General features: G+C 48.0%; 1 protein-coding gene across 3 annotated transcripts; it reads left to right on the forward strand.

The window, feature by feature from the left end:
* glod4 (glyoxalase domain containing 4) lies at positions 1–25,959 on the forward strand. 3 transcript variants are annotated; one of them, XM_085964789.1, is made up of 10 exons: positions 1–81; positions 4,910–4,959; positions 6,507–6,627; positions 7,172–7,316; positions 9,649–9,785; positions 19,152–19,238; positions 20,383–20,496; positions 22,202–22,288; positions 24,225–25,188; positions 25,220–25,959. In XM_085964789.1, the coding sequence occupies exons 1-9, from the start codon at positions 4–6 to the stop codon at positions 24,288–24,290; spliced, it is 885 nt and encodes a 294-aa protein (XP_085820915.1). In that variant the 5' UTR covers positions 1–3; the 3' UTR covers positions 24,291–25,188; positions 25,220–25,959. The 3 variants fall into 3 exon arrangements, with proteins under 3 accessions (XP_085820915.1, XP_085820914.1, XP_085820913.1); XM_085964788.1 differs by lacking the exon at positions 22,202–22,288 and having other exon boundaries at positions 8–81; XM_085964787.1 differs by lacking the exon at positions 19,152–19,238 and having other exon boundaries at positions 8–81.
* Positions 25,960–27,308: the final 1,349 nt, after the last annotated feature.

The following is a 27,308-nucleotide window of genomic DNA, read 5'->3' on the forward strand; positions in this document are numbered from 1 at the left end:
ACCATGGTGCTGCACTTTGTGTTTAAAGTGGGAGACCGCGGCCGCACCGCCAGGTTTTACAGGGACATTCTGGGCATGACTGTGAGTTTGGTCTTTCTAATTCTCTTGCTGTAAAGCTGAAGTTGTCAGCAGTTTCTGTGCAGGCCGCCCTTGTGTTCACCAACCCAGGGTATTGGGCAAGTTGGAATAGTGCAAAAACATACATGCATCAGCTACTAAACTCGCCTCATTCAGCCTTGTGAAAATAGTGCTTTAAAATAAATACATGGTTATAGCTCCAGCCTCTATATACAAACAATAGGTCTATTTTTGTAAAAGAGATTGAGGGTGTTCAGGTCGAACCTTGTGATTAGGATAAATGATTTGTTATCACTCAGATCCGTTCAGAAACTGCATTTTCATAGCCTCCAGACGTTTCATGCTAAAATAAGTGCTCTGACAAATTGTTGCCCTGCTTATGTTTACCTTGATCTTAAGAGGCATTGATGAATGTCATAAAGTCCCTGATTTTGTGGGATAACATAAAGGCCTAATTACAGTATGTTCAGGAATTCAGCACCGCCTCCTGCTAATCCCAGAATCAATAGTTTACCACTAATCAAAACTTCCCCATCTGGATGTTACACCACTCTATGCCTTTTTTAAATGATCCAGAAGGATGACACTGAGATTAAACAAATTTATACCCCCCTTTTTTTTAAGGAGCACAACTATTAAAGAAAGACTTGCATTTATATCGCGCCTTTCATGACCACCGGATGTCTCTAAGCGCTTTACAGCCAATGAAGTACTTTTGTAGTTTAGTCACTTGTAATGTGGGAAACGCAGCAGCCAATTTGCGCACAGCAAGCTCCCACAAACAGCAATGTGATAAAGGAATGTAAACATAAAATATACTTTATTTTGTCCAATTCTGGGTACCACACTTTAGGAAGAATGTGACGGCTTTGGACAGGGTGCAGAAAAGATTTACTAGAATGGTTCCAGGGATGCTGGATCACCGTTATGTGCAGAGACTTTAGAAGCTGGGGTGGTTGTTCTTAGAGCAGTGAAGGCTAAGAGGTGATTTGATAGATGTGTTTAAATTCATGAAGGGTTTAGATAGAGTATAAATAAAGATAAACTGTATCCAATGGCTGAAGGGTCGATATCGAGAGGACACAGATATAAGGTGATTTGAGTGTATCTGGCACACAAATAGCTGAGTCACCCCTCACCAGATCTGGCTGGAGCACATCAAGTGATCTTCGGTACTTTAGGCTCATCCTGGAGAACAAAGATGACCTCGGGCTTCTTTTCTCCATTACCAGTGGTCTGCTCAAACCCCTCTCATCTTTTTTATTATTTGTTCCTGGGATGTGGGCGTCGCTGACGAGGCCAGCATTTATTGCCCATCCCTAATTGCCCTCGAGAAGATGGCGGTGAGCCGCTGCCTTGAACCGCTGCAGTCTGTGTGGAGATACTTCTTTGTAGCGGTTTGGTACAACTGAGTGGCTTGCTCGGCCATTTCAGAGGATGGTTAAGGGTGAACCACATTGCTGTGGGTCTGGAGTCACATATAGGCCAGACCGGGTAAGGACGGCAGATTTCCTTCCCTAAAGACATTAGTGAACCAGTTGGGTTTTTACGACAATCCGGCAGTTTCATGGTCACCATCACTGATACAAGCTTTTTTATTCCAGATTTCTTTAATTAACTGAATTTAAATTCCCCAGCTGCCGTGATGGGATTTGTCTCCAGATCATTAGTCCAGGCCTCTATCCTCACCCCCAAGTTTGAGAAGCTCGTGGACTTCTTTGTCACCAAGATGGGGACCATCCATTCAGTTTCCTCTGCTGCTTCCTTGCTCACCAATCCAAACCTCCTGACTACCAAGCCCAGAACCCACGTCTTTCCCTAGTTTCTCCCATGCCCTCACCAAGCTCATCTCGTTCACGAGACCCTCCTCTTGTCCCCATTGGCACTAAACTGCTGACCCACCCAACTTCCCTTCCTGAACCCCATGCGAGCTGAATTATGAATGGTCCTTCTCCTCGAGTATTGCCGTCCTCACTTTTAATTGCTGTTTTAAACCCCTTCCAAAAAAAACCAAGGTTAGAGATGCACTCAAAGCCTGCAGTGTAGTGGTTATTTTGCCAGACTAATAACCCAATTAAAGGTGAGTTCAAATCCAACCATAGCAATTTGAGAATTTGAATTTAGTTTTATAAATCTGGAAATAAAAAGCCTGTATCAGTAAAGGTGACTGTGAAGCTGTCGGATTGTCATATTTAAAAAAAAAAAAAAACAACTGGTTCACTAATGTCCTTTAGAGAAGGCAATCTACAGTCCTTACCTGGTCTGGCCTATATGTGACTCCAGTCCTACACCAATGTGATTGACTTTTAACTGCCCTCTGCTGAGCAAGCCATTCAGATGTGACAGCCCAGCACCACCCTCTCAGGGTAACGAGGGGTGGGCAATAAATGCCGGCCTTGCCAGCGACTTCCACATCCCGAGAATGATTTTTTTTTAATTGTGGGAGTTCTTCATTGGGGGTTTGAAAGGACCCATTCTATATGTCGCTGCAGACAGTTGTCTCAACATATACCATATTCGCCGGCACAGACACGATGGGTCGACTGGCCGTCTCCTGTGCTGTAAATTTCTATATACATATAAAACCGAGGCCCCGTCTGCTTTCTCAGGTGGACATAAAAGATCTCGTGGCGCTGTTTCGAAGACGAGAAGGGGAGTTATCCCCAGTGTCCTGGACAATATTTATCCCTCAATCAACATCACTAAGATAGATTATCTGGTCATGATCATATTGCTGTTTGTGGGATCTTGCTGTGTGCAAATTGGCTGCCGTGTTTCCTACATTATAACAGTGACTGCACTTCAAAAAAAAGACTTCATTGGCTGTAAAGCGTTTTGGGGCATCTGGTGGTTGTGAAAGGCGCTATATAAATGCAAGTCTTTTATCTCCATTTTCTGCTGATCTTAGTTGGGCAGTGTTTTGGGTCCTACATTCACCTCTGTGCTCTTAGATTAGAGAGACCAAATATCGGGCAGAGTTCCTCCCCTAATGGCTATCAGCAACCCCTGCAGATAGGATCAGGCTGAACCTTGACCTCGCCACAATCCAATAACTTGCCGACATTTGACTGTCAAAGCTCGCACATGACTAATGGCTACTTGGATGACGTATCGGAGGATGTCCAGTGCTCACGAGATCATATTCTCGCACGGGAACGGTAGCATAGTGGTTATGTTACTGGACTAGTAATCCAGAGGCCTGGACTAGCGAGTTCAAATCCCACCACGGCAGCTGGGGAATTTAAATTCAGTTAATTAAATAAATCTGGAATTAAAAGCTACCGGATTGTCATAAAAACCCATCTGGTTCACTAATGTCCTTTAGGGAAGGAAATCTACTGTCCTTACCCGGTCTGGCCGATATGTGACTCCATCAGGCTACTCTCAATCAACAGCAAAGTGATGGAAGGTGTCGTCGACCGCGCTATCAAGCGGCACTTACTCGCCAATAACCTGCTCACTGATGCCCAGTTTGGGTTCCGCCAGGACCACTTGGCTCCCGACCTCATTACAGCCTTGGTCCAAACATGGACAAAAGAGCTGAATTCCAGAGGTGAGGTGAGAGTGACTGCCCTTGACATCCAGGCAGCATTTGGCCGAGTGTGGCATCAAGGAGCCCTAGTAAAATTGAAGCCAATGGGAATCGGGGGGAAAACTCTCCACTGGCTGGAGTCATACCTAGCACAAAGGAAGATTGTTGTAGTTGTTGGAGGTCAATCAATCTCAGCCCCAGGGCATCGTTGCAGGAGTTCCTCAGGGCAGTGTCCTAGGCCCAACCATCTTCAGCTGCTTCATCAATGACCTTCCTTCCATCATAAGGTCAGAAGTGGGGATGTTCGCTGATGACTGCAGAGTGTTCAGTGCCATTCACAACTCCTCAGACAAGACCTGGATGACATTCAGGTTTGGGCTGATAAGTGGCAAGTAACATTCGCGCCACACAAGTGCCAGGCAATGACTATCTCCACCCCTTGACATTCAACAGCATTACCATCGCCGAATCCCCCACCATCAACATCCTGGGGGTCACCATTGACCAGAAACTTAACTGGACCAGCCACATAAATACTGTGGCAACAAGAGCAGGTCAGAGGCTAGGTATTCTGTGGCGAGTGTCTCACCTCCTGACTCCCCAAAGCTTTTCCACCATCTACAAGGCACAAGTCAGGAGTGTGATGGAATACTCTCCACTTGCCTGGATGAGTGCAGCTCCAACAACACTCAAGAAGCTCGACACCATCCAGGACAAAGCAGCCCGCTTGACTGGCATCCCATCCACCACCTTAAAGATTCACTCCCTCCATCACCGGCGCACCGTGGCTGCAGTGTGTACCATCTACAAGATGCACTGCAGCAACTCACCAAGGCTTCTTCAGCAGCACCTCCCAAACCCGCGACCTCTACCACCTAGAAGGACAAGGGCAGCAGGCGCATGGGAACACCACCACCTGCAAGTTCCTCTCCAAGTCACACCCCATCCTGACTTAGAAGTATATCGCCGATCTTTCATTGTCGCTGGGTCAAAATCCTGGAACTCCCTCCCTAACAGCACCGTGGGAGTACCTTCACCACACGGACTGCAGCGGTTCAAGGCGGCGGCTCACCACCTTCTCGAGGGCAATTAGGGATGGGCAATAAATGCTGGCTTTGCCAGAGACGCCCACATCCCATGAACGAATAAAAAAAATATCAGTGTGTTCTGGAGTGAAGGGAAAGATAAATGATGCAAGGCGGGGGGTGGGGGGGTTGGGTGTTGGTGGTCGGGGCGGGTTGGTGAAGAACACTTGGTTTGGTTTTGGCTTTGACCTTCTAATGTTGGATGTTTGTGCAGGTGCTGAGACACGAGGAGTTTGAAGAAGGCTGCAAAGCAAGCTGTAACGGGTGTGTAGAGCCTTTTATTTATTGTTTGAGGGAGCAAGGGTTGACGGACTCTGAGGTATAACCTTTCTCACTTGATTTCCAATGACCGTTGAGCTTCTGATCTGCCATAATTGCTTGGGTGAGCACAAGGTTGTTCCAAAAGTGTTTATCAACCCCACCTTTAATGAATTCTCTGCTGGTAATGGGTCCAATTTAATCTCCTGGAATTGCTCAGGTTGGGAGGGGGGAGAGAAGATCTCTGTTTGTAGTGAAGCTGAAAGCACATTCTTTATATTTGCATTTGTGATTGCGATAATGAACAGGGGAAACATAGAAGATAGGAGCAGGAGTAGGCCATTCGGCCCCTCGAGCCTGCTCTGCCATTTAATGAGATCATGGCTGATCATCCAAACTCAGTACCCTGTCTCTGCCTTCTCCCCATATCCCTTGATCCCTTTAGCCTCAAGAAATATATCCAACTCCTTCTTGAATATATTTAATGAATTGGCCTCAACTGCCTTCTGTGGTAGAGAATTCCACAGGTTCACCACTCTCTGGGTGAAGAAATTCCTCCTCATCTCTGTCCTAAATGGCTTACCCCTTATCCTTAGACTGTGACCCCTGGTTCTGGACTCCCCCGCCATCGGGAACATCCTTCCTGCATCTAGTCTGTCTAGTCCTGTTAGAATTTTATAAGTTTCAATGAGTTACCACTCCCCACCCAAGGCGAGTTTGTGGTCAGGTGACGGTGGCCAAATGCTTTCCCAAGTCCAATGAGCGAGTAAGAAAGATGGCGACTAATTGCCCCTGGAATATTTTGGATACCTTCAGCGTGAGCTTGGCAGAGGCACAAGTCGCCCGCCCGCCCTCGCCTGGGTGGAGACCTGAAATCACGGCGTGGGATAGGGAGGCAAAAAATAGAAGTATTGTCTACCGCACCCTTCGCATGCGCGGCCTCGGGGCCTACCCAGATTAGCAGCACTCGGCTCGTACTGCCTGGCAGCGCAACATCAACCAAAAGGGTGCAACTGAGTATCCAGCGTCCCACCTTTTTATGAATGATGCAGGAGGCTTTAATGCTGCAGGTTTAATGTTGAAGCAAATTTGTGTGTCCGCTTGACTCAGTGGGTAGCACTCCTCGCCTCTGAGTCAGAAAGTGTCAGTTCAAGCTCCACACCAGGTACTCGAGCACATAATCCAGGCCGACACTCCCAGTGCGGTGCTGAGGGAGTGCTGCACTGTCGGAGGTGCCGTCTTTCGGATGAAACATTCATCCGACTGTTCCTGTGGGTGCAAACATTCCCCTGGCACCATTCAAATAGGGGAGTTCTCCCGGCGTCCTGGCCAACACATGTCCTTCAGCCAATGCCAACAAAAACAGATTATCTGAGCATTTACCGCAGTGCTGTTTGTGGGAGCTTGCTGTGTACAAATTGGCTGCTGCATTTTCCTACATTACAACAGTGACTGCACTTCAAAACTAATTTGTTTGTCGTGAAGCTCTTTGGTGACATCCTGAGGATGTGAACAAGTTTGTTCTTCTAAATTCTTTCTAAATTGCATTACAGGCCTTATGATGGCAAATGGAGTAAAACCATGGTGGGGTTTGGCCCTGAGGACAGTCACTTTGTGACTGAATTGACTTATAATTACGGAGTGGGTGACTATCGCTTGGGGAATGACTTCTTGGTGAGTGAGTGATTTTTTTGACCTTGCATTATCTTTTGCCCTTCTTTATCAGCCTGGGGTTGGAGGGCGGTAGATTTTTTGTGTTGGGTATTGATGTAATAAAACTCATTACGCACTTGGTTTGAGTATAAAGCAAGGCTTTAATCAACTTGTTTCAGAACATGGAGCTCTAGTTGTACTTCACTAGTTCCTGTCTTACAAAATGTCCCTGAAATGCTGGGCCCACGCCCGAGTATTTATACTCCTTGGACGGCGCCACCAGCTGGCCGTCCAGCGTTATTTCATGAGTAGTTTCTTTATGATGATGAGATTTATAACAGGTATCAAGGGATATGGAGCAAAGGCGGGTAAATAGAGCTGAGTTACAGCGAAGCCACGATCGAATAGAATGATGTTCGAGGCTCGAGGGGCCGAATAGGCCAGCTCCTGTTCCCATGTTCCTAACGGGGAAGGAGCAGAAAGGCGTTGCACCCTTCCTACAGAACGCTCAAAATCTAATCTGCAGCGTATTTTTGAAAATGTTAAGTAATTTTTCTTTCCGCAGGGGCTCACCCTTCAGTCGAGTGAGGCAGTCAGCCAGGCCAAGAAACAGGGATGGGCACTGACTGAAACTAGAGACGGGGTCTTTGCAACTGAGGCCCCTGGAGGATACAAGTTCTATCTGGTGGACAAGGAACGGCCACAGGCAGGTTGGTGTACTGATTTCCCTTCCTTTAACCAGCTGCTTTTTGTCAAAGCGCTGGGCCCAGTTTGGTAGGTTGCGTGTGCAGGACGTGGAATAAATAAGTCCAGATCGGAACAAGGTTTAAAACTGTCTGATCAACCTGACAAAGAGCGGAAAAAGAAAATCACTTCACGGACCCGCGGGGGAGGGGTAATATTTTGGTGGCATTTTGCTGAATAGAGCTCTGTGGTAATATTTTTGCTGACCTTTGTTACTATTTTGGCATTTCTTTTTTATATCATGAGTGTAATCGCAGCATTGAACATGTTCTTCTACCGACTGGAGAGGACAGTAGGTTGGTCTTTTATATGTGATCTTTACAAAGAGCTCTGGGTGCTCGGTTTCCCAAGCCAAATTGGGTGGACAACAGAGGGGGGTGGACTGGCCATGAGAGAAAGCGGGAGATTTCCCCGAGAGCCCCCCTGTCGATGGTTTCATAGCACTGTATCATTGTTGCCACCCCCCCCTTTTCCCGTGAGAATCCCGCACCCTTTGGGGAACCATATCCCTCGGGTGCTGTAGGACATTGTAGAGGAGGGGTAGGACAAGGCGAAGTGCAGAAATTGGTAAACGAGACACACAGGTTTTCAATTTGATGTGTGGGGAGATAGAGGAGGTCAGTGAGGATTCGGGTAAAGTGTGAGCAAGACCTAGTGTGGGACCGGAGGTCGGCCGGAGGGGTGTCGGACAAGTTGGAGTTTGGGAAATAGAGAGGTGAAGCATTGAACGTTGAGTTACAAGAAGCATTTTTTTTTTAAATTCTTTAAAGAGAAACATTGAACACTGGGTTCTGTATTAGTGCAGTTGTAGTATATTTTCTTAACATGCTATTTATAGGAAGTTCCCTTGATGGTGCAGTTGTGTATATCTGTACAATAGTTTTACGCACTTCAGGTTTAGGGCATTGGGTGACTAGTCGGACAGGATGGCCCTGTCTCCGGGGCATTGTTGGGCTAGCTCACTGTTCTTGTGCACCTGTACGAGGAGGGCGCTGTGCTTCAATGTTCTGTTTGCCTGCCGCTCCCTGTAAAGGGCTGTGATTGGTGGTGGGGGTCTTGTGTGGGCTGACAGTAAAGGGTCCAATTTACTGGTACTTTCCTAGTTCTAGGGGGACTGTAGTCAATTTTGACTCTTTGTTCAATTGTTCGACGCTGACACCATATTGGTAATAGTTACGACTTTATTTGACAAGTAAAAAATTAATACGTTACAGTGTGTAAGCAGTAGTTTACAAAGTACAATTGGGAATTATATTACCCCTTGTTTTCAAATCCCTCCATGGCCTCGCCCCTCTCTATCTCTGTAATCTCCATTAGCCCCACAACCCCCTGAGATCTCTGCGCTCCTCTAATTCTGCCCTCTTGAGCGTCCCTGATTTTAATCGCTCCACAATTGGTGGCCGTGCCTTCTGTTGCCTAGGCCCTAAGCTCTGGAATTCCCTCCCTAAACCTCTCCACCTCGCTACCTCTCTCTCCTCCTTTAAGACGTCCCTTAAAACCTTCCTCTTTGACTAAGCTTTTGGTCACCTGCCCTAATTTATGTGGCCTCGGTGTCAAATTTTTTGCCTTAAAATACTCCTGTGAAGTGCCTTGGGACGTTTTACTATGCTGAAGGCGCTATATAAATACAAGTTGTTCTTTGGGTAGAAGTTGTGACATCGTTCCCCGTTCCCTCTGCACTCGTTCTCGTTCACCTTCCCTGGTGCTCTTTTCCCACTCTTCTACAAGCACCTCTCCTCATCACTCCCTTATGTCCCCTTCCTTGTCCCCTCTCCCTCGCTCCGCCTTTTTGCAGTAAATCTCCACCAATCGCCAACTGTCCTCTTTGTTCCCTGGGCATCCAGGTGCAGAGTTTTACAACCCTTCTACCACTCCAGCCATTAGCTATCCCGTGCCTGCAGCATTCAGTCAAAAAAAGCAATTAATCTAACGGTGGGGGGGGGGCAGCACTACCAGCAGAAGCCTGAGCCATTTAATCCTGTCAACGCCAATCCCTCTAAATACCCTACCAAAGCTATAATTCCTTACAGGAAGCTATACGTTATCTGCTCTGACTGTCATATGTCCCGTGGATGCTTACTCTGCATTTGCGGGATTGATGGATATGAGTATAGCTTCACCATTGCTACTAGCAGAAGGTTGCGTTAACCTGTGTGTCTCTGGTGCACCTTACACCCCTTGGGAAAGGATTAGCTTCCGATTACAGCGCAAGAAGTTAGAGTGACCAGTGGAACTGTCGTCTTCAATTTTTTTGTTGCTCATTTCAAATGATACTTAAAGCACGTGTTGCTCGTGCAGATCCTGTGCAGAAGATAACTTTGGCGGTGTCGGACCTCCAGCGCTCAATCGATTACTGGTCCAATTTGCTTGGGATGAAAGTCTATGAAAAGAATGATGCCAAGAAGCAAGCCCTGCTAGGATATGCGGATGACCAGGTGAGCTGTTGACCAAACCCCATCTCATTGAAACTTATAAAATTCTAACAGGACTAGACGCAGGAAGGATGTTCCCGATGGCGGGGGAGTCCAGAACCAGAGGTCACAGTCTAAGGATAAGGGGTAAGCCATTTAGGACAGAAATGAGGAGGAACCTCTTCACCCAGAGGGTGGTGAACCTGTGGAATTCTCTACCACAGAAGGCTGTTGAGGCCAATTCATTAAATATATTCAAGAAGGAGTTAGATATATTTCTTAAGGCTAAAGGGATCAAGGGATATGGGGAGAAAGCAGGGACAGGGTACTGAATTTGGATGATCAACCATGATCGCATTAAATGGCAGAACAGGCTCGAGGGGCTGAATGGCCTACTCCTGCTCCTATCTTCTATGTTTCTATGTATCTTCCTAAAGTGTGGTGACCAGAACTGAACGCAATACTCCAGTTGTGGCCTAATCAGTGCTTTATAAAGGTTCAGCATAACTCCTCTACTTTTGTACTTGATGGGCCTTCAATAACCACAAAACTAGAAGTTATAGACTTAAACAAGTTGGCTTTTAATCACTAAGATCAGAGCTAACATCTCAACACGCCGACTGGTTCACAGGAATGAGTCATACAGATCCTGGGATCTTTATGTAAGAGAAGTCAGGGGCGGAGCCAAGAGCCAAGACCTGGAACCTCCCAGGTTAGTCGGGAAAGAGGAAGTGAAACTATACACAGTGGGGGAGGGTAATGGGGCAGAAATTCGGATCGGGGGCTTGCCGCGCGTGCAAGCCCCCGATCTGCACTTACCCGACGCGCCTGCCGTTCACCTCCAGGGATGCCTGGAATTCCTTTTTGAAACAGAAGAATCCCGGGCAGCGTCTGACGTCACGCCGCCCAAGAGTGCAGCCAGCGCAAAGCCTGTAGCGCGCTGTGCAACTGAGACACGCCCCTTGAGGTCTCAGTTTAATAGGACACGCCCCCAATGTTTCTCACAAGCTGAAAAGCATTTTTACATGCAGAGCAGCATTTCAAATAGGTTTTTGGTATTTTTATGAAGCTTTTGGTAACTTTTATAAACTTTTAAAAACGTTTACATTATTTTGAAGAATCTGAAGCAGTTTTAAACAGAATTAAAGCAATTTAAAGACTTTTAAAAGCCCTGAAAGAATTTTTTTCATTCCATTTATTTACTTAGCAACGTCGTCGTCATACGTGTCTTCACACTGTTCCCTTTGGGGAACTGTATGAAGTGGTGGAAGGATTTATGGCCGTGATTAACGCTCATTCAGTGACCGTAACCATCTTTGTACCAGCCATTAGGGTGGTTAGTCCTATGGCGGGAGGGTTTTACGGGCTCCCACAAGCTATACGAGGAGGGGGGGCCACCCACACCCACGGACGCAAATATCCCACTGGATGTCAACCCAGAATTTAGAGCTGGAGCTCCGACTCCACTTGCCGGGACTGTCTGGAGCGGGGTTCGAAACCCTACCCCGTCTGGCCCAGCGGCGGGATCCTACCGCTACGCCAAAGGCCCACTCCGATTAGCAACGTGAAATGGCTGGAATGAGCACAATTCACGGCATTAAAAGAACTCACAATTGAACTGATGATGACCTCAGCAATCTCCTCAAGGAGGTGGAGGCGCAGCGCCTGCTCATCATTGGTAATGAGAAGTCAAAGGCGCCGCAAAAAGGACAGATGATAGCTTGGTCTTTCAAGTGGCAGCATAGGGCTCCAGTCACGGGGAGGGAAAAGGCGCAGGAAACGTATGGGTGTCACCTTTTGCGCGGAGTGGGCCTTTTGCGTAGCGGTAAGCATCCCCGCCGCTGGGCCAGAAGGAGTAGGGTTTCGAACCCCGCTCCAGACAGTCCCGGCAAGTGGAGTCGGAGCTCCAACTATAAATTCTGGGTGGACATCCAGCGGGATACTTGCGTCCGCGGGTGTGGGTGGCCCCCCCCCCCCCCCCCTCAGATGGGTTGTGGGAGCCCGTAAAACCCTCACGCCATAGGACTAACCACCCTAATGGCTGGTATGAAGATGGTTATGGTCACGGAAGGAGCGTTAACGTGGCCAGAAATCCTTCCACCACTTCATACAGTTCCCGAAAGGGAACAGTGTGAGGATACGTACGACGATGACCTCTTGCGCAATGCACCTCCTTGGACCCTCAGTCGCAGATGCGAGGGGGCAAATCGTGCAATTGTTAAATTTTTCATTTTATTGACATGTAAAATGTTGGCCCAGTAATTCCGTTCCAAACGCGTGAGTACGGTCGGGGTACTCACGCGTCTGGCCGGAGGAAATGCCGGTTTTCAGCATGCACAGCGCATGCAGGGAAAACCGGCATTTCCTGTCCTCTGAACGAAGGGGTTCAGAGGCAGAACGCGTGCGACTGCACAGGCAGCGCGTGCGCAGTAAAATTCGCCGGTTTCATTCATGCTTTCAGTGAGGTTAAGTCCTTACAACTTACACATGAAAAAAGCATGAGTACAGTTGCTCCAGAGGCTGCGGAGGAAGATATATTTTATCGTGGAGCTTCTGAAAGGCAATATTTTTGTTTGGGAAAGGGAGGAAAGTTATTTTAAGAAATGCTGAGGTAAGTTTTAAAGTTTATTTTTGTTTTTTAAAACTGGTTTTCAGTACTGTAGGTAGAAGGAGCAATTGTGGATATGTGAATTGAATTTGCTGTGTTTATTAAATGTGAAAATGACTCCAACATTTTTAAGAAAGAAACTTTTCATCAGTAATATATTCTTTTAAGTAATTATGTATGTATGTCTGTATATATTCCTTTGCGTATATGTATGTATGTATATATTCCTTTACTTATGTGTATGAATGTATGTATTTAGTTATGACTTTCAGAGAAAGTAACTTATTGGAAAATCATAATTAAATACATACATTCATACACATAAGTAAAGGAATATATACATATACGTAAAGGAATATATACGGACATACATACATAATTACTTAAAAGAATATATTACTGATGAAAAGTTTCTTTCTTAAAAATGTTGGAAATGTTACATTACTCATTTTAGAACAGTCATTTTCACATTTAATAAACACAGCAAATTCAATTCACACAGCCACAATTGCTCCTTCTACATACAGTACTGAAAACCCGATTTAAAAAAAAAAAAAAAAAAAAAATTAAACTTTAAAACTTACCTCATAATTTCTTAAAATAACTTTCCTCCCTTTCCCAAACAAAAATATTGCCTTTCAGAAGCTCCACGATAAAATATATCTTCCTCCGCAGCCTCTGGAGCAACTTTACACATGCTTTTTTCATGTGTAAGTTGTAAGGACTTAACCTCACTGAAAGCATGAATGAAATCGACGAAGTTCACTGCGCACGCGCTGCCTGTGCAGTCGCACGCGCTGTGCCTCTGAACCCCTTCGTTCAGAGGACAGGAAGTGCCGGTTTTCCCCGCATGCGCTGTGCATGCTGAAAACCGGCATTCACTCCGGCCAGACACGTGAGTACCCCTTCCGTACTCACGCGTTTGGAACGGAATTACTGGGCCATTATACATGAGTGCAAAACGAATACAGGATCAAGACAAACAGATTTCATTACATTCACCCCTTCTATAGATTTAGTCCATCGGGGTGATGTTTCTTAAAAGTTGGTATAAGTGAGTCTGTCAGGAGGTTTTGCAGTTCTCAGTGATCGGCGCAAAGCCGGTTGGGGTGCCTCTAGGGGAGTGGATTCTGGTTCCTCCGCTGTCCGGGCCTCCGCAGTGTCTTCCAGGTTATCTGCAGTGTCCTCCAGGTTAAAGTTGGGTATTGATACCTCTGGGCGTCCTGTCTCTTTGTAGTGTAGGTCTTCATCGGGTAGTCTCCCATCGTTCTCTCCGCTTCCCGAGGGAGCGAGGTCTTTTATGGAAACAGTGTCCTCTCGCCCGTCAGAGTATTCGATATAGGCGTACTGAGGGTTTGCATGGAGGAGCTGTACCTTTTCCACAAGGGGGTCCGTTTTATGGCCTCTCACGTGCTTCCGCAATAGTACTGTCACCGGAGACATCAGCCACGCGGGTAGAGATATGCCCGAGGTGGATTTCCGGGGGAAAACGAACATCTTTTCGTGAGGGGTAGCGTTAGTGGCAGTACATAACAGAGACCTTATGGAGTGGAGCACGTCTGGGAGGACTTCCTGCCAGCGGGAGGTCGGAAGGCCTTTTGACTTTAAGGCTAACGTGACAGCCTTCCAAACAGTAGCATTCTCCCTTTCCACTTGCCCATTACCCCGAGGGTTGTAGCTAGTGGTTCTGCTAGTGGCTATCCCCTTCGAGAGCAAGAACTGGCGCAGCTCGTCACTCATGAATGACGTCCCCCTATCGCTGTGTATGTAGTTCGGCATGCCAAACATGCAGAATAGATTACAGAGACACTTGATGACTGTGGCTCTGGGCAGGGAATGGCGAAGGGGAAGCGGGAATATTCATCAATGATATTGAGGAAGTATATGTTACGGTCGGCAGAGGGAAGAGGTCCCTTGAAGTCCAGACTTAGGCGCTCGAATGGCCGTGTGGCTTTGATAAGGTGTGCACGGTCAGGCCTGTAGAAACGAGGCTTGCATTCCACACAGATGCGGCAGGCTCTGGTCATTGCCCTGACCTCCTCGATGGAGTGGGGCAGATTGTGGGACTTTACAAAATGGTATAGTCGGGTGACCCCTGGGTGACAGAGGTCGTTGTGGAGACCCTGTAATTTGTCCGTATGAATGCTGGCACACATTCCCCGCGATAGGGCGTCTGGGGGTTCATTAAGGGCTCCCGGCCTGTACATAATATCATAGTCGAACGTGGATAGTTCGATCCTCCACCTGAGTATTTTGTCATTCTTGATTTTTCCCCCTTTGTTATTAAACATGAAAGCCACCGACCGCTGGTCGGTGAGCAGGGTGAAACGTTTGCCGGCTAGGTAGTGTCTCCAGTGCCGCACTGCCTCCACTGTAGCCTGTGCCTCCTTCTCGACAGAAGAGTGCCTGATTTCAGGTCCCTGAAGGGTTCGGGAGAAGAAGGCCACAGGTCTCCCAGCCTGATTGAGGGTCGCAGCTAAGGCAAAGTCTGACGCATCGCTTTCGACTTGAAAGGGAATGCATTCGTCCACTGCACACACTGCAGCCCTTTCAATGTCCTGTTTAATACTGGTGAAAGCCTCCCGAGCTTCAGCTGATAGTGGGAAGGACGTCGATTTAATGAGGGGTCGGACCTTATCAGAGTAATTGGGCACCCATTGGGCATAATACGAAAAAAATCCCAGGCACCTTTTTAAAGCTTTGGGATTGTGTGGCAGGGGCAGTTCCTTTAGGGGGCGTAATCGGTCAGGGTCTGGTCCAATTACCCCATCTTCCACCACACAGCCGAGGATACAGAGACGGGTTGTGTTGAAGACATTTGTCTTCGTTGTAGGTTAGATTCAGCTTTAGGGCAGTTTTTAAAAATCTCGCAAGATTTAGATCGTGGTCTTGCTGGTTGTGCCTGCAGATAGTGACATTGTCCAGATAGGGGTAGGTAGCTTGTAGTTTATTCTCGTCAACCATGCGGTCCATCTCACGTTGGAAGACCGAGACCCCATTTGTTACCCCGAAGGGCACTCTGAGAAAATGGTAGAGGCGCCCGTTCGCCTCGAAGGCGGTGTATGGGCGGTCCTCCGTTCTAATGGGGAGCTGGTGATACGTGGATTTGAGGTCGATAGTCGAGAAGACTCGGTATTGCGCAATCTGGTTGACCATTTCTGATATGCGAGGTAAAGGGTAGGCGTCCAGCTGGGTATAAATATTAACAGTCTGGCTGTAGTCAATTACCATCCGTTTCTTTTCGCTATTTTTAACTATGACTACTTGGGCACGCCACGGGCTGGTACTGCATTCAATAATGCCTTCCCGCAGGAGTCTGTCCACTTCCACCTTGATAAAGTGTCTGTCTTCCAGACTGTACCGTCTACTTTTGGTCGCTATGGGCCTACAGTTCAGAGCGAGATTAGCGAATAAAGAGGGCGGGCTAATTTTTAAGGTTGATAGGCCACAGACTGTGAGTGGCGGCTGGGACCCGCCATATCCTAGCGTGACACTTTCGTGGTGGCACTGGAAGTCCAGGCCCAAGATTACATTAACACAGAGTTCTGGCATCACGAGGAGTTTAAAATCCTTGTAGTCCGTGCCTTTTACAGTCAGTGTTACCACACAGTAGCCCAAAATGTCCGAAGTGTGGGGCTTAGCAGCCATAGCAATTCTGCTCCGTGTAGGGGTTACCGTTAATGAGTGCCGCCGTACCAGGCTAGGGTGGATAAAACTCTCGGTACTCCCACAGTCAATTAAACATTTCGTTAAATTCCCGTTTACCTGTATGTCCATCATGGATTTTGTCAACGGGTGTGGCCTGGATTGATCCACCGTGATCGAAGCCACTGTTGGGCCCTGGGCAGCCGTTGAGTCGGGAAAAGATGGTGGATCCCAAGATGGCGGCACGCACAAGGCGGTGACGGAGTTGGAAATCGGATTCCCCCTGCAGACTTTGCTAAAATGCCCCTTTTTCTTACATTTGAAGCATGTAGCGTCCTTCGCTGGGCATCGTTGTCTGGGGTGCTTGGCCTGGCCGCAGAAGTAGCATTTCGGGCCTCGAGACATTGCCGCTGTAGTAGGACTCCTGGGTGAACTTCTGTGTGGGGACACCGGCGGTGTAGAGCTGGTCTGAGACCTGGATGGGGAAGATGGCTGATTCCAAGATGGCGGCCCCCTCGGCGCACACGAGGCGGTGAGGGCCGCATGGCCGGAAGAATAAGAGTCAGAGTTTTTCTGGGCCACGTCCAGCGATCGCGCAGTGGCCACTGCCTTTTTTAAGTCCAGGACCTCCTTCTCCAGCAGTCTCTGCCGGATATAATTCGATTTGAGGCCCGTGATGAAGGAATCGCGGACCAATTCGTCAGAGTACACGTTGGCCGTCACGGCCTTGCAGTTACAGTCCCGGACCAGGTCCTTTAGACCCTGTAAGAAATCGTCCATTGATTCCTCTGGTCGCTGCCTGCGTGTAGCCAGCAGATGTCTGGCGTACACTTCGTTTACCGGCCTCTGGTATTGGGCCTTCAGGATAGTGATGGCCTCCGTGTAAGAGGTGGCGTCCCGGATGAACGAATAAATCCGATGACTTACGCGAGTAGTCAGTAGACTCAGTTTATCTACCTCGCTAGCGGATGAGGCCCCCGCGAAGAGTTCGAAGCATTTGAGCCAGTGTCCAAATTGATTTGATGCTTCAGCAGAATGTGGATCCAAGTCCAGACGCTCTGGTTTTAGGAGTCGATCCATCCTAGTATTCTTTAGTGATTAAAATTGATGGGCCTTCAATAACCACAAAACTAGAAGTTATAGACTTAAACAAGTTGGCTTTTAATCACTAAGATCAGAGCTAACATCTCAACACGCCGACTGGTTCACAGGAATGAGTCATACAGATCCTGGGATCTTTATGTAAGAGAAGTCAGGGGCGGAGCCAAGAGCCAAGACCTGGAACCTCCCAGGTTAGTCGGGAAAGAGGAAGTGAAACTATACACAGTGGGGGAGGGTAATATACATGAGTGCAAAGCGAATACAGGAGGATCAAGACAAACAGATTTCATTACAGTACTCAATAACTCTATAACATTTATATGGGTTAACATTTTAAAATTCTACCCACCGCCTTCCCAGCCTCTTAATTTTTACTGCCCCAAATTCAGGCCATCGACGAGGCTCCCGCAAAGAGCCAGGGGGGTGGTGGCCTGGTTAACATTCCAAAGTCGCGGCGCCCGATGACATCATCAACGCAGTGATGTAGAATCAACCAAGCATCAGGGGTAGTCCCGCGTGGTCAGGTGTCGGGCGGGAGGGAGTCAGCGGAGAGTTTTTTTGGCCTGCTACCGGGCTCCCCTTTCCCACCTCCCCTCCACCCCCGGATCCTTTCCTGCCCGCCCTTTAATGTCGAGGCCCATGAGTCTGCACGCCCATTTGGATTTAATATCTCTTTTTGTGCATATTTGATGTGGCTTCAAAGACCAGGAGTGTCCTGAATTCAAATTCCCATTGCTGGGTGATGTTAAAGAGACTACTGAGTGCTTGGTTTGAGTATAAAACAAGGTTTAATCAACCATGAGATTCTAGTTACATCACTAGTTCCTGGTTACAGAAACATCCTGAGCAAGCTGGGCCCACACCCGAGTATTTATACTCCTTGGTCGACGCCACCAGCTGGCCGCCCAGTGTTACTTCATGAGTCATGATAAGATTCATGACACTGGGCTTAAGTGGCGCTTTCGAGGAGTTTGGTGAAAGCTGCCTCCACAACTTGGTTGCAATGGAGAAGGAATGTGGACTTCAGAGACTCTCAGCGGAAGTGGGCCCCACTGAAATGGTGTTGTGTGGCCCGCCCACCGTCCTGGATGGATTTGTAATTTTTTTTTTTTCCTTTTAGCCCCGTTATTTTGGGAGTGGGGAGCTCCACGCCCGGTTTTTTGTAAGCAGCCTACCTTCGAAACACTATCGGGTGGAGGCCCAAAGCCACGAGTGGTAGGCTTGTGCCCGGACACTGAATCTGGCATGTTGGTGAGCGGTGGAGGAGCGGGTGGTTTGGAGGAGCGGGTTTGCCTTGCACCACACTCCACTCGCTGCCCACACGTCTGGCGACAGTGAGCAGGTCGCCCAGACCTGGCTCTCATGCCCCAGGAGGTTTGCGGGAAGCATCATCAATGGCCTGATTTTGGGGCAGTAAAGTTTCAAATGGCCGGGCAGGCGTGGGTTGGAACCGGGAGGTTAGAATTTATTTTACATTTTAACCCCTCCCACGCACCATTCCCGTTGGGCGGGGCGGTTAAAATCGAGGCCGTGAAATCAATGGAGCCTAAGATATTTCTGTCACCACGTGAGTGGATGTATACTGTCTTTGTTATATTAAGAGGAAGAGGCCATTGATTTTAGATGTTGAGAGACTCTTTCGGATGCCGAGAGGTTGTTTCCCCTGGCTGGAGAGTCTAAAACACGGGGTCACAGTCTCCGGATACGGGGTCGGCCATTTAGGACTGAGAGGAGGAGAAATTTCTTCACTCAGATGGTTGTAAATTTTTGGAATTCTCTACCCCAGAGGGCTGTGGATGCTCAGTCATTGAGTATATTCAAGGCTGAGATCGATAGATTTTTAGACTCTCAGGGAATCAAGTGACACGGGCGGGAAAGTGGAGTTGAGGTCGAAGATCAGCCATGATCTTATTGAATGGCGGAGCAGGCTCGAGGGGCCGAATGGCCGACTCCTGCTCCTATTTCTTATGTAACGTTGCTGACATTATCCACTGACACCTGAGTCTATTTGTTATTTATCTTGCTCCATGTTGCAGTGCAAGTTGGAACTGCAGGATATCGGCTGCCCCGTCGATCATGGTACAGCTTACGGAAGAATTGCTTTCTCTTGTCCAAGAGAGCAGGTAATATTGGAGAATTTTACAAGTGGCGGGGTGGGGGGGGGGAGGAGAATGTATCCATTGCAATTTGCACCTCCTTAAAGAGGCAGGAGCCAGCTTGATGATGATTTATTTTTTTCGAGGAAGGTGGGTGCGGGGGGGAAACAGAAGAAGAGAACCAGATGAGCCTGTGCCATTTTAATCATGTTTTGCATAAAAGTGATACAGTGACGTGTATCAATGCGCTCTGAGGGTAATACACTCTATAGCCTGGTCAGCTGGTAGATTTGGGTATGGAAAATTGCCGCTTCCCCAACCTCTTCCCATTTTCCCCAAAACTGGATTTATATCGCACCTTTAAAGTAGGAACACATCCCCAGGTGCTCTAGGTGGGGAGGGTGTGGGGAATGGATACTGACCTAAAGGAGGAAGCTGGGAGGAGGAATGACCATAAGCTTGGTCAATGAGATGGAATTTAAGAAGGGCCTTAAAAGAGGGGAGTGAGGTAGACTGGTGGTGGGATTTAGGGAGGCCAGCCATGTCCTAACTGAATGGCAGAACAGGCTCGAGGGGCTGAATGGCCTCCTCCTGTTCTGTGTTCCCAATTGCAGAGCGTGGGGCTGTCTATATGTGGGCAGGCACGTGCAAATGATATTAAAATGAGTGAACCATGACCTTTGCCAAATAGCCGTGTCTGAACACTGGACACCAGGGCGGCCCATTAGACCTTGATGTAAACCATTCAAAGGCCGACGGAAGGGGTCTCGGAGTCTTTTCCCCGCAATGGGGCATGTGAAATCACTCCGGGCATAAGGCTGCCTTCTTCCTAAAGCGCACCCCTCACCCCCCCACACCTGAGGCCTCCTGCAGTAAGGCTTCAGCTCCGCATTTCTCCCATCCATGTCCACCATGCAGATGATCCTGGAGTCAAAAGGTCAGCCGGGGTCAGGGGCACCTGGGTGACGGACGGAAGTGAGAAAATCCAGGTTTGCTCGGCTAGATGTGGAATGAGGGGGAAATACCCTGATTCGTTGCTGCTGTTGTTTCTCAGCTCAACGAGCATCGACTAAAACATTTTTTTTTTAAATTGCACTCAAAATCTCAAATGTCAGCAATCCTCCTCCGACTGAAATTGTTTAGGTCTAAGGATTGTTGGATCTTTAATCAGTTGCCAGGTATCGAGACCCAGATGAAGAAGGAGAATCAGAAGATCCTGACTCCGTTGGTGAGCCTGGACACTCCGGGAAAGGCGACGGTGGAGGTGGTGATCCTGGCGGACCCGGTGAGTCCTGGTGGTTTGTTATCGGGCTAACGGGCCCGGGGTCCTCGGTGGTGGGAATCTCCTGACCAAGTAGCTGCCAGCGAGCATAAATAAAACACGCTGGTCTCCAGTAAATGTGCAGGGTGATTCTGGGGAGAATTCTGCTCGTCGATTCCGCGTGTCATTTTATGCTGGGCCGGATCAGCATCGCTGAGCGCTGTCTGATGATGTGCTGAGAAACGCCGTGGGACGTTTTACTACGTTAAGGCCACTGTATAAATGCAAGTCGTTGTTAACGCCTCGTGTGTGTGTGTGTAAAGAGGCGGGTTTAGTTTCTGCTCTCTGGACGGCCCCTGACCTAAGCCAGGCCGAGCAGAAAGTGCCTCCCGAGAAGGGAGGGAACAGATAGGGACGTGCTGTCGGAAGAGGCGGCATTGACCAAGGTCTGGGAGTGGGATGGATAGAGACATCAGGACAACTGCATTTAAAGAAATATATATTAACCGCTTTCACAATGCATGCGTAGCTTGTGATTATGCTGCGCCTGAAGTAATATTTTCTTTGATAGGTTCTAAAACATGGCAGTCGAGTTTTTTTTCAGCAGTGGCTAACACTCTCGCCTCTGAGTCAGAAGGTTGTAGCCCCACTCCAGAGACTTGAGCATAAATTCTCGGCTCAGACTCCAATGCAGTACTGAGGGAGTGCAGCACTGTCAGTGAGACATTAAACCGAGACTCCGTCTGCCCTCTCGGGTGGACGTACAAGACCCCTCGGCACTATTTGAAGCAGAGCTGGGGAGTTCTCCCAATATTTGTCCCTCTACCAAACATCACTAAACAGATGATCTGGTCATTATCACATTGCTGTTTGTGGGAGCTTGCTGTGCACAAATTGGCTGCCGAGTTGCCTACATTACAACAGTGACTCCACTTAAAAAGTACTTCATTGGTTGTAAAGTGCTTTGGGACGTCCTGAGGTCGTAAACATAAGAACATCAGAAACAGGAGCAGGAGTCGGCCATTCGGCCCCTCGAGCCTACCCCGCCATGCAATAAGATCATGGCTGATCTGATCTTGACCTCAACTCCACTTTCCCACCCGATCCCCATAACCTTTGACTCCCCTGTTTTTCAAAAATCTATTTATCTCAGCCTTGAATATATTCACTGACTCCGCCTCCACAGCTCTCTGGGGAAGAGAATTCCAAAGATTCACGACCCTCTGAGAGAAGAAATTCCTCCTCATCTCCGTCTTAAATGGGTGACCCCTTATTCTGAAACTATGCCCCCTAGTTCTAGATTCCCCCACGAGGGGAAACATCCTCTCTGCATCTACCTTGTCAAGCCCCCTCAGAATCTTATGTTTCAATAAGATCCCCTCTCATTCTTCTAAACTCCAATGAGTATAGGCCCAACCTGCTCAACCTTTCCTCAAAAGACAACCCCTTCATCTCGGGAATCAACCTCGTGAACCTTCTCTGAACTGCCTCCAATGCAAGTATACCCCTCCTTAAATAAGGAGACCAAAACTGTACGCAAAGACACTATTATAAAGGCAAGATTTTCTTTGTTCTTTCACCCTTCCCCTCCAATGGAGGAATGGGTTTTCTTTAAATAATTCTCAGATACTTGGAGAGCCAGGTTTAGTACTCCACAGTGGCCAGGGGTGATTAGTGTTTAGTACCGATTCTGTGCACTGGAACTCTGCGTTCTGCTTTTATCCATCAGGATGGCCATGAAATTTGCCTGGTGGGTGATGAGGCTTTCCGTGACCTCTCCAGGACAGATCCCGATGGCAGCCAGCTGTTGGATGATGTGAGTACACCAGGCGCAAACCTTTTCTCATCAGAGCGGGAAATCACAGCAAAGATAAGCCAAGTCCTCAGATTGAACGGCAGCTCCTTCCTTCCCCTCCCCCGACTCATCTTTTATTACAGCAGCCCAGAAGGAGGCCATTCGGCCCATCGTGCCTGTGCAGGCTGTCTGAAAGAGCTGTCCAATTAGTCCCACTCAGCTGCTCTTTCCCCACAGCCCTGCAATCTTTTCCTCTTCAAGTATTTATCGAGTTCCCTTTTGAAAGTTACCATTGAATCTGCTTCCACCGCCCTTTCAGGCAGCGCGTTCCAGATCAGAACTTGTATTTATATAGAAAAATGTCCCAAGGTGCTTCACAAACAAAGGAGAAAGGAACGGGGGACGAGCGGAGGGCGAGCTGGGGCGAGCGGAGGGCGAGCTGGGGGCGAGCTGGGGGCGAGACATGCAGTCAAAGGCTCTGCCACTAATGATGGAGAGGAGAAAAGGAAACCGAAGCAGAGGACAGCAGAGTATGGGAGAACCTGCAAGGCTGGAGGAGGTAGCAGAGTTGGGGTGGGGTGAGGCCATGGTGGGTTTGGTAGATCAGGATGAGAATTTTAGATTCAATGGGTCAGAGGACAGTGTAGATCAGTTGAGTACAGTCTGTCAGCAATGGTCAGTGTGGGGAAGGATGTGGGTAGTGCAGAATTGGCCGATTTTCAGCTTCTGGAGATCGGGAGAGTGTCAGAGCAATGCACATCTCTCGATATTCGGCATTTCGTTATTTTACCTTTTTATATGAAAAACAAATTCACCCTTTTACAGCCCCCAGAGCCCTCGCGCCACAGGAAGTCATTGTGGCCTGTGTCCATGTTGCTGCGCGGCACTCAGTTTGGGTGGGCGGGGGCGGGGTTGACGCCCAAGAATTGAGAGTTGAACCCTTCCCATCCTGGACCTGCTTTGTCCCATCAAAGCTTTAACCAACAACCCAGGCAGGAGAGCACTTGATGGCAGCTGGAGTGGGGGTTATTGACAGAAAGTGGGACTTGATCCCAGATCTCTTGATCCTGGGACACGTTGGGGTTAGTTGATCGGTGGGGGGGGGGGGGGAAAGAAACTCTACGGTTTGTGATGAGAATTTCAGTGGTAATTAAGACAAGCGGTCAAATGGCTTGATGTCTCCAATTAAGTTGAACGGTGTACCCCGAACTTGTAACCTGTTTATTAGATGGAAAGTGATGAGTGGATGGGAGTGATTAGTGTTAACAAGTGGCTCAGTGGGCAGCACTCTCACCCCTGAGTCAGAAAGTTGTGAGTTCAAGTCCTGCTCCAAGAGACTTGAGCACGAAAGCTTTAGGCTGACACTCCAGTGCAGTGCTGAGGGAGCGCTGCACTGTCAGAGGTGTACCGTCTTTTGGATGAGACGTTAAACCGAGGCCCCGTCTGCCCTCTCAGGTGGATGTAAAAGATCCCATGGCACTATTTCGAAGGAGAGCAGGGGAGTTATCCCCGGTGTCCTGGCCAATACTTATCCCTCAGTCAACATGAACAGATTATCTGGTCATTATCACATTGCTGTTTGTGGGAGCTTGCTGTGCGCAAATTGGCTGCCGCGTTTCCCACATTACAACAGTGACTACACTTCAAAAAAGTATTTCATTGGCTGTAAAGTGCTTTGGGACGTCCGGTGGTCATGAAAGGCGCTATATAAATGCAAGTCTTTCTTTCTTACAATAAATAAAAATTATAATAAAGCGTTTGGGTAATGGGTAATGTCAATATGGGCTTTTGCAAACTAAATGCTCTGATGTCAATGGTCCAGTGCCTCGTCACGCTGGTTTTGGCTTCCCTCTCCACCGCTACGTGAATTGGAAAAGTAGGGAAGCGCCCCAATGCACTAGCTGTCCATTTTCCTGGTTGGGCGGAGGGAGTAATCTTGCTTTTCTTTTCCCAACAGGCTATGGCAGCTGACAAGAGCAACGAGTGGTTTGCAAAACACCAGAAGCAAAAGCCCTCGGCGTGAACTGGTCTGGAATCCTCCCACCACACACCCCGCTGGCTGTCTGCTTGTGGAATTTCTTTGGGTCCCGGTCTCTGATCCCAGTTCCGCTGCAAAGCGCAACTGACGGCGCGGAGGATAGGCGCCAAAGGCTTTCATCGCCGGGCACGTTCTGTGCAGTAAATCACCCATTCCTTCTTCCTACTGAAAGTATGACGAACAAAACTATTTAAAAAGTCAAGTGTTTTGAAATAAAGAGTTGGGTACAATGTTCACACATTGGTTCTCTTTGGTGTTTCTGCTTCCCCCACCCCCGGCCAAAATATCCAAACCGTTGCTTCCTTTCAGCTGTCAAGAGTTGGGCCGATGGCTTCTCTTCATCGATCGCGGATGACTGTCCGTGGTGACCTGTGCGAGGGTGGGAATGGGTGCTCAGAGAGGGCGGGGCAATGTTCCCCCTAAGCTGCGCGGCCGCGCAGTAATGGGGAAAGGTCCCGCGCGGGCCGCTCACCGGATTCTCCATCGTGAATCCCGCGCAGGCGCAGAAATTTAAAGTGGCCGCGCACTGAAAGAAACAGACCGCGCAGAGCAAAGCCCAGCTCACGGGGTGCGTTGGTGGGGTGCTCTCCTGATGTCCTGTACTTTGTCTAGTTTTGCTGCCAAGTGCTTTCCCCCCAGTGACTGGGCACTATTTTACATCTTAGCGCTCTTTGTTCCCTCCTTGTCCTTAATCTCTCATTGAAACACCAGTTTGAATTTGTGACCAAATCACCTAAATATACATTGTCCTGCATTTTTAATGGCAATCTGCAGATTAGCGCACAGAGGGACGGGCACTATCGCACACTTTGTAGATATTATGGGTGTTCCTATCTTTGGGTTAATGTGGGGGTAGGGGGATGGAAACAGGGTAGACTTGGGGGTAGGGGGATGGAAACAGGGTAGACTTGGAGTCAGCGTGTTGGCTGGTGCTTGCTGCCACGGCGCTGTGCGGATCCCACTCCACCTGATTTCCACTCTGAGCCCCATCAAGTGGAGGCTTTGGCCTTGAACTCGGAGCAGAGTCCCGGATAGAAGTGATTGCTGCTCCTAGCTGGGAAAGGAAGAGAGATGAAATCTGGAAATTAAAATAACTGGTTGGGTCACTTCGCCCCTCATGCTTAACGCAGGTTGCGAAGATTCAGATGGTTCGTGTTTTGCGTTCTGAAGTTATGGTTGGCTAGATGTTGCTGCCACCACATTGTACCCTCCCTACGCCAAGCACATTGTGAGCCAAGTTCACTAGATTCTGTTTTCCCTCACTGAGGTTGTGCTGATACCTTCTTTTGCATTCTACAAAGAATGACCAAAAAAACAATGTTTGTGGTTGCTGAGTGTGTTCCACTCCTCTTGCACTGGATTCCTACTTGTCCCCACTTCACCTCTGGAGGCCAGTCTTTCAGCACTACACTGAAATTCTCTTTCCCAAAACCATTTTGCCTAGCTCCCTCCCTGCCTTCGTCGGCCTCCTATATACCCTTCAACTGTAGCTTCCCATCTCCTCCGCTCCTAAGTTTCCTCCCCTTTCCCACTTGGTCCCACCATTGATCCCCTTGTTAAATGTTCAGGCATTTAAATGTTCGAGTGCTACAGAAATCAAACTTGTAAGTTGATTGTGACTCTTAATTGTGGAATAAAGTTTTACAAGATGGCAGTGTGGTGTGCAGTGCTGAAAGTGTTATTTTAATGTCCCTTGTTTTTTTTCCCCATAATGGATTTATCAGGAATTCAGGAGAATCTTTGCCCAGAGAGTGATTAGAATGTGGAACTCACTACCACAGGGAGTGGTTGAGGTGAATAGCAGAGATGCATTTAAGGGGAAGCTAGATAAACATATGAGGGAGAAAGGAATAGAAGGACATGCTGATTGGGGTGAGATGAAGTAGGGTGGGAGGAGGCTCGTGTGGAGCAGAAACACCGGCACGGACCAGTGGGGCCGAATGGCCTGTTCCTGTGCTGTACGCTCGATGTAATTCAATCATTGATGGGGGAACAAAGTAAAACATTGAGAGATTGAGTGTTCATTTTTAGAATGGGTTTAATCCTGGACAGATGGGCTGCTGCAGTGTACATTTTCCAACATTTGGCTGCATAACAAGTCAATGCACTTCAAAGTAATTCATTGTATGTGAAGCGCTTTGAGATGTTTTGGAGTTGTGCTAAGGCGCTGAATAAATGGAAGTCTTTTTACAGCTTTGAAGTGATATTTGATGCAGTTGTCAATAGTGAATGCACTAAATTTTCTCACTTGTCCCTGGGTACCATGCAAGCATACATTCTAGAGGAAGTGTTCTGTATCGGTTATCAGTGAAAAATTGCCTGTTCTGGCATATTAAAGATTGTGGTGTTTTTTGGAATAGAATAGAATCTTCTAGCACAGAAAGAGGCCATTCGGCCCATCGTGCCTGTGCCAGCTCTTTGAAAGAGCTAGCCAATTATTCCCACACCCCAGCATTCTCCCCATAACCCTGCAAATTAGTCCTCTTCAAGTACACGTTCAGTTGCCTTTGAAAGTTCCTGTGGAATCGGATTCCACTGCCCTTTCAGGTCGTGCGTTCCAGATCTTAACAACCCTCTAGTGTGTGTGGGGGGCGGGAGGAAATCCTCATTTCCCCCTCTAGTTCTTTTGCCAATTATTTTAAATCTATGATTTTTTTTTTCGTAGTTTGATTTTGAATTAAAATTATTAAATGAGCTATTGTATTTTTTTTTAGTTTGTTCCTATGCAATCCACTTCCCTGAGCTGAGCCGAGCCATCAGCCAGGATTGTGCAGACAAACGGGTTTTTCTGCGATTGTACCCGTGATTTGAACTGAAGCGACGTCTGGTTTCATATCATTCCAAGTGACGGCTGCACTTTGTACCAAATGGCTTTTTCCTGAATTAACGTTTCTTATCTGTTAAGTCTGTGTGTTCTAGTTATTGTTAATAAGAATCACTGCACACAGACCACAAGAGTAAATTCAACAGGTCTTTACTAGTCGGAGGTCAGGTTGAACTGCC

The sequence above is a fragment of the Somniosus microcephalus genome, chromosome 22 (assembly GCF_052327205.1).
Source record: "Somniosus microcephalus isolate GS21.2 chromosome 22, FLI_Smic_1.0, whole genome shotgun sequence".
Classification (NCBI taxonomy): Eukaryota; Metazoa; Chordata; class Chondrichthyes; order Squaliformes; family Somniosidae; genus Somniosus; species Somniosus microcephalus.

Excerpts from the sequence above, each read along its gene's own strand:
- glod4 (XM_085964789.1), top strand. The coding sequence starts at position 4 with ATGGTGCTGCACTTTGTGTTTAAAGTGGGAGACCGCGGCCGCACCGCC. Across the intron at positions 4,960-6,506 it reads TGCAAAGCAAGCTGTAACGG|GCCTTATGATGGCAAATGGA; the intron begins GTGTGTAGAGCC and ends ATTGCATTACAG. Across the intron at positions 7,317-9,648 it reads CAAGGAACGGCCACAGGCAG|ATCCTGTGCAGAAGATAACT; the intron begins GTTGGTGTACTG and ends TTGCTCGTGCAG.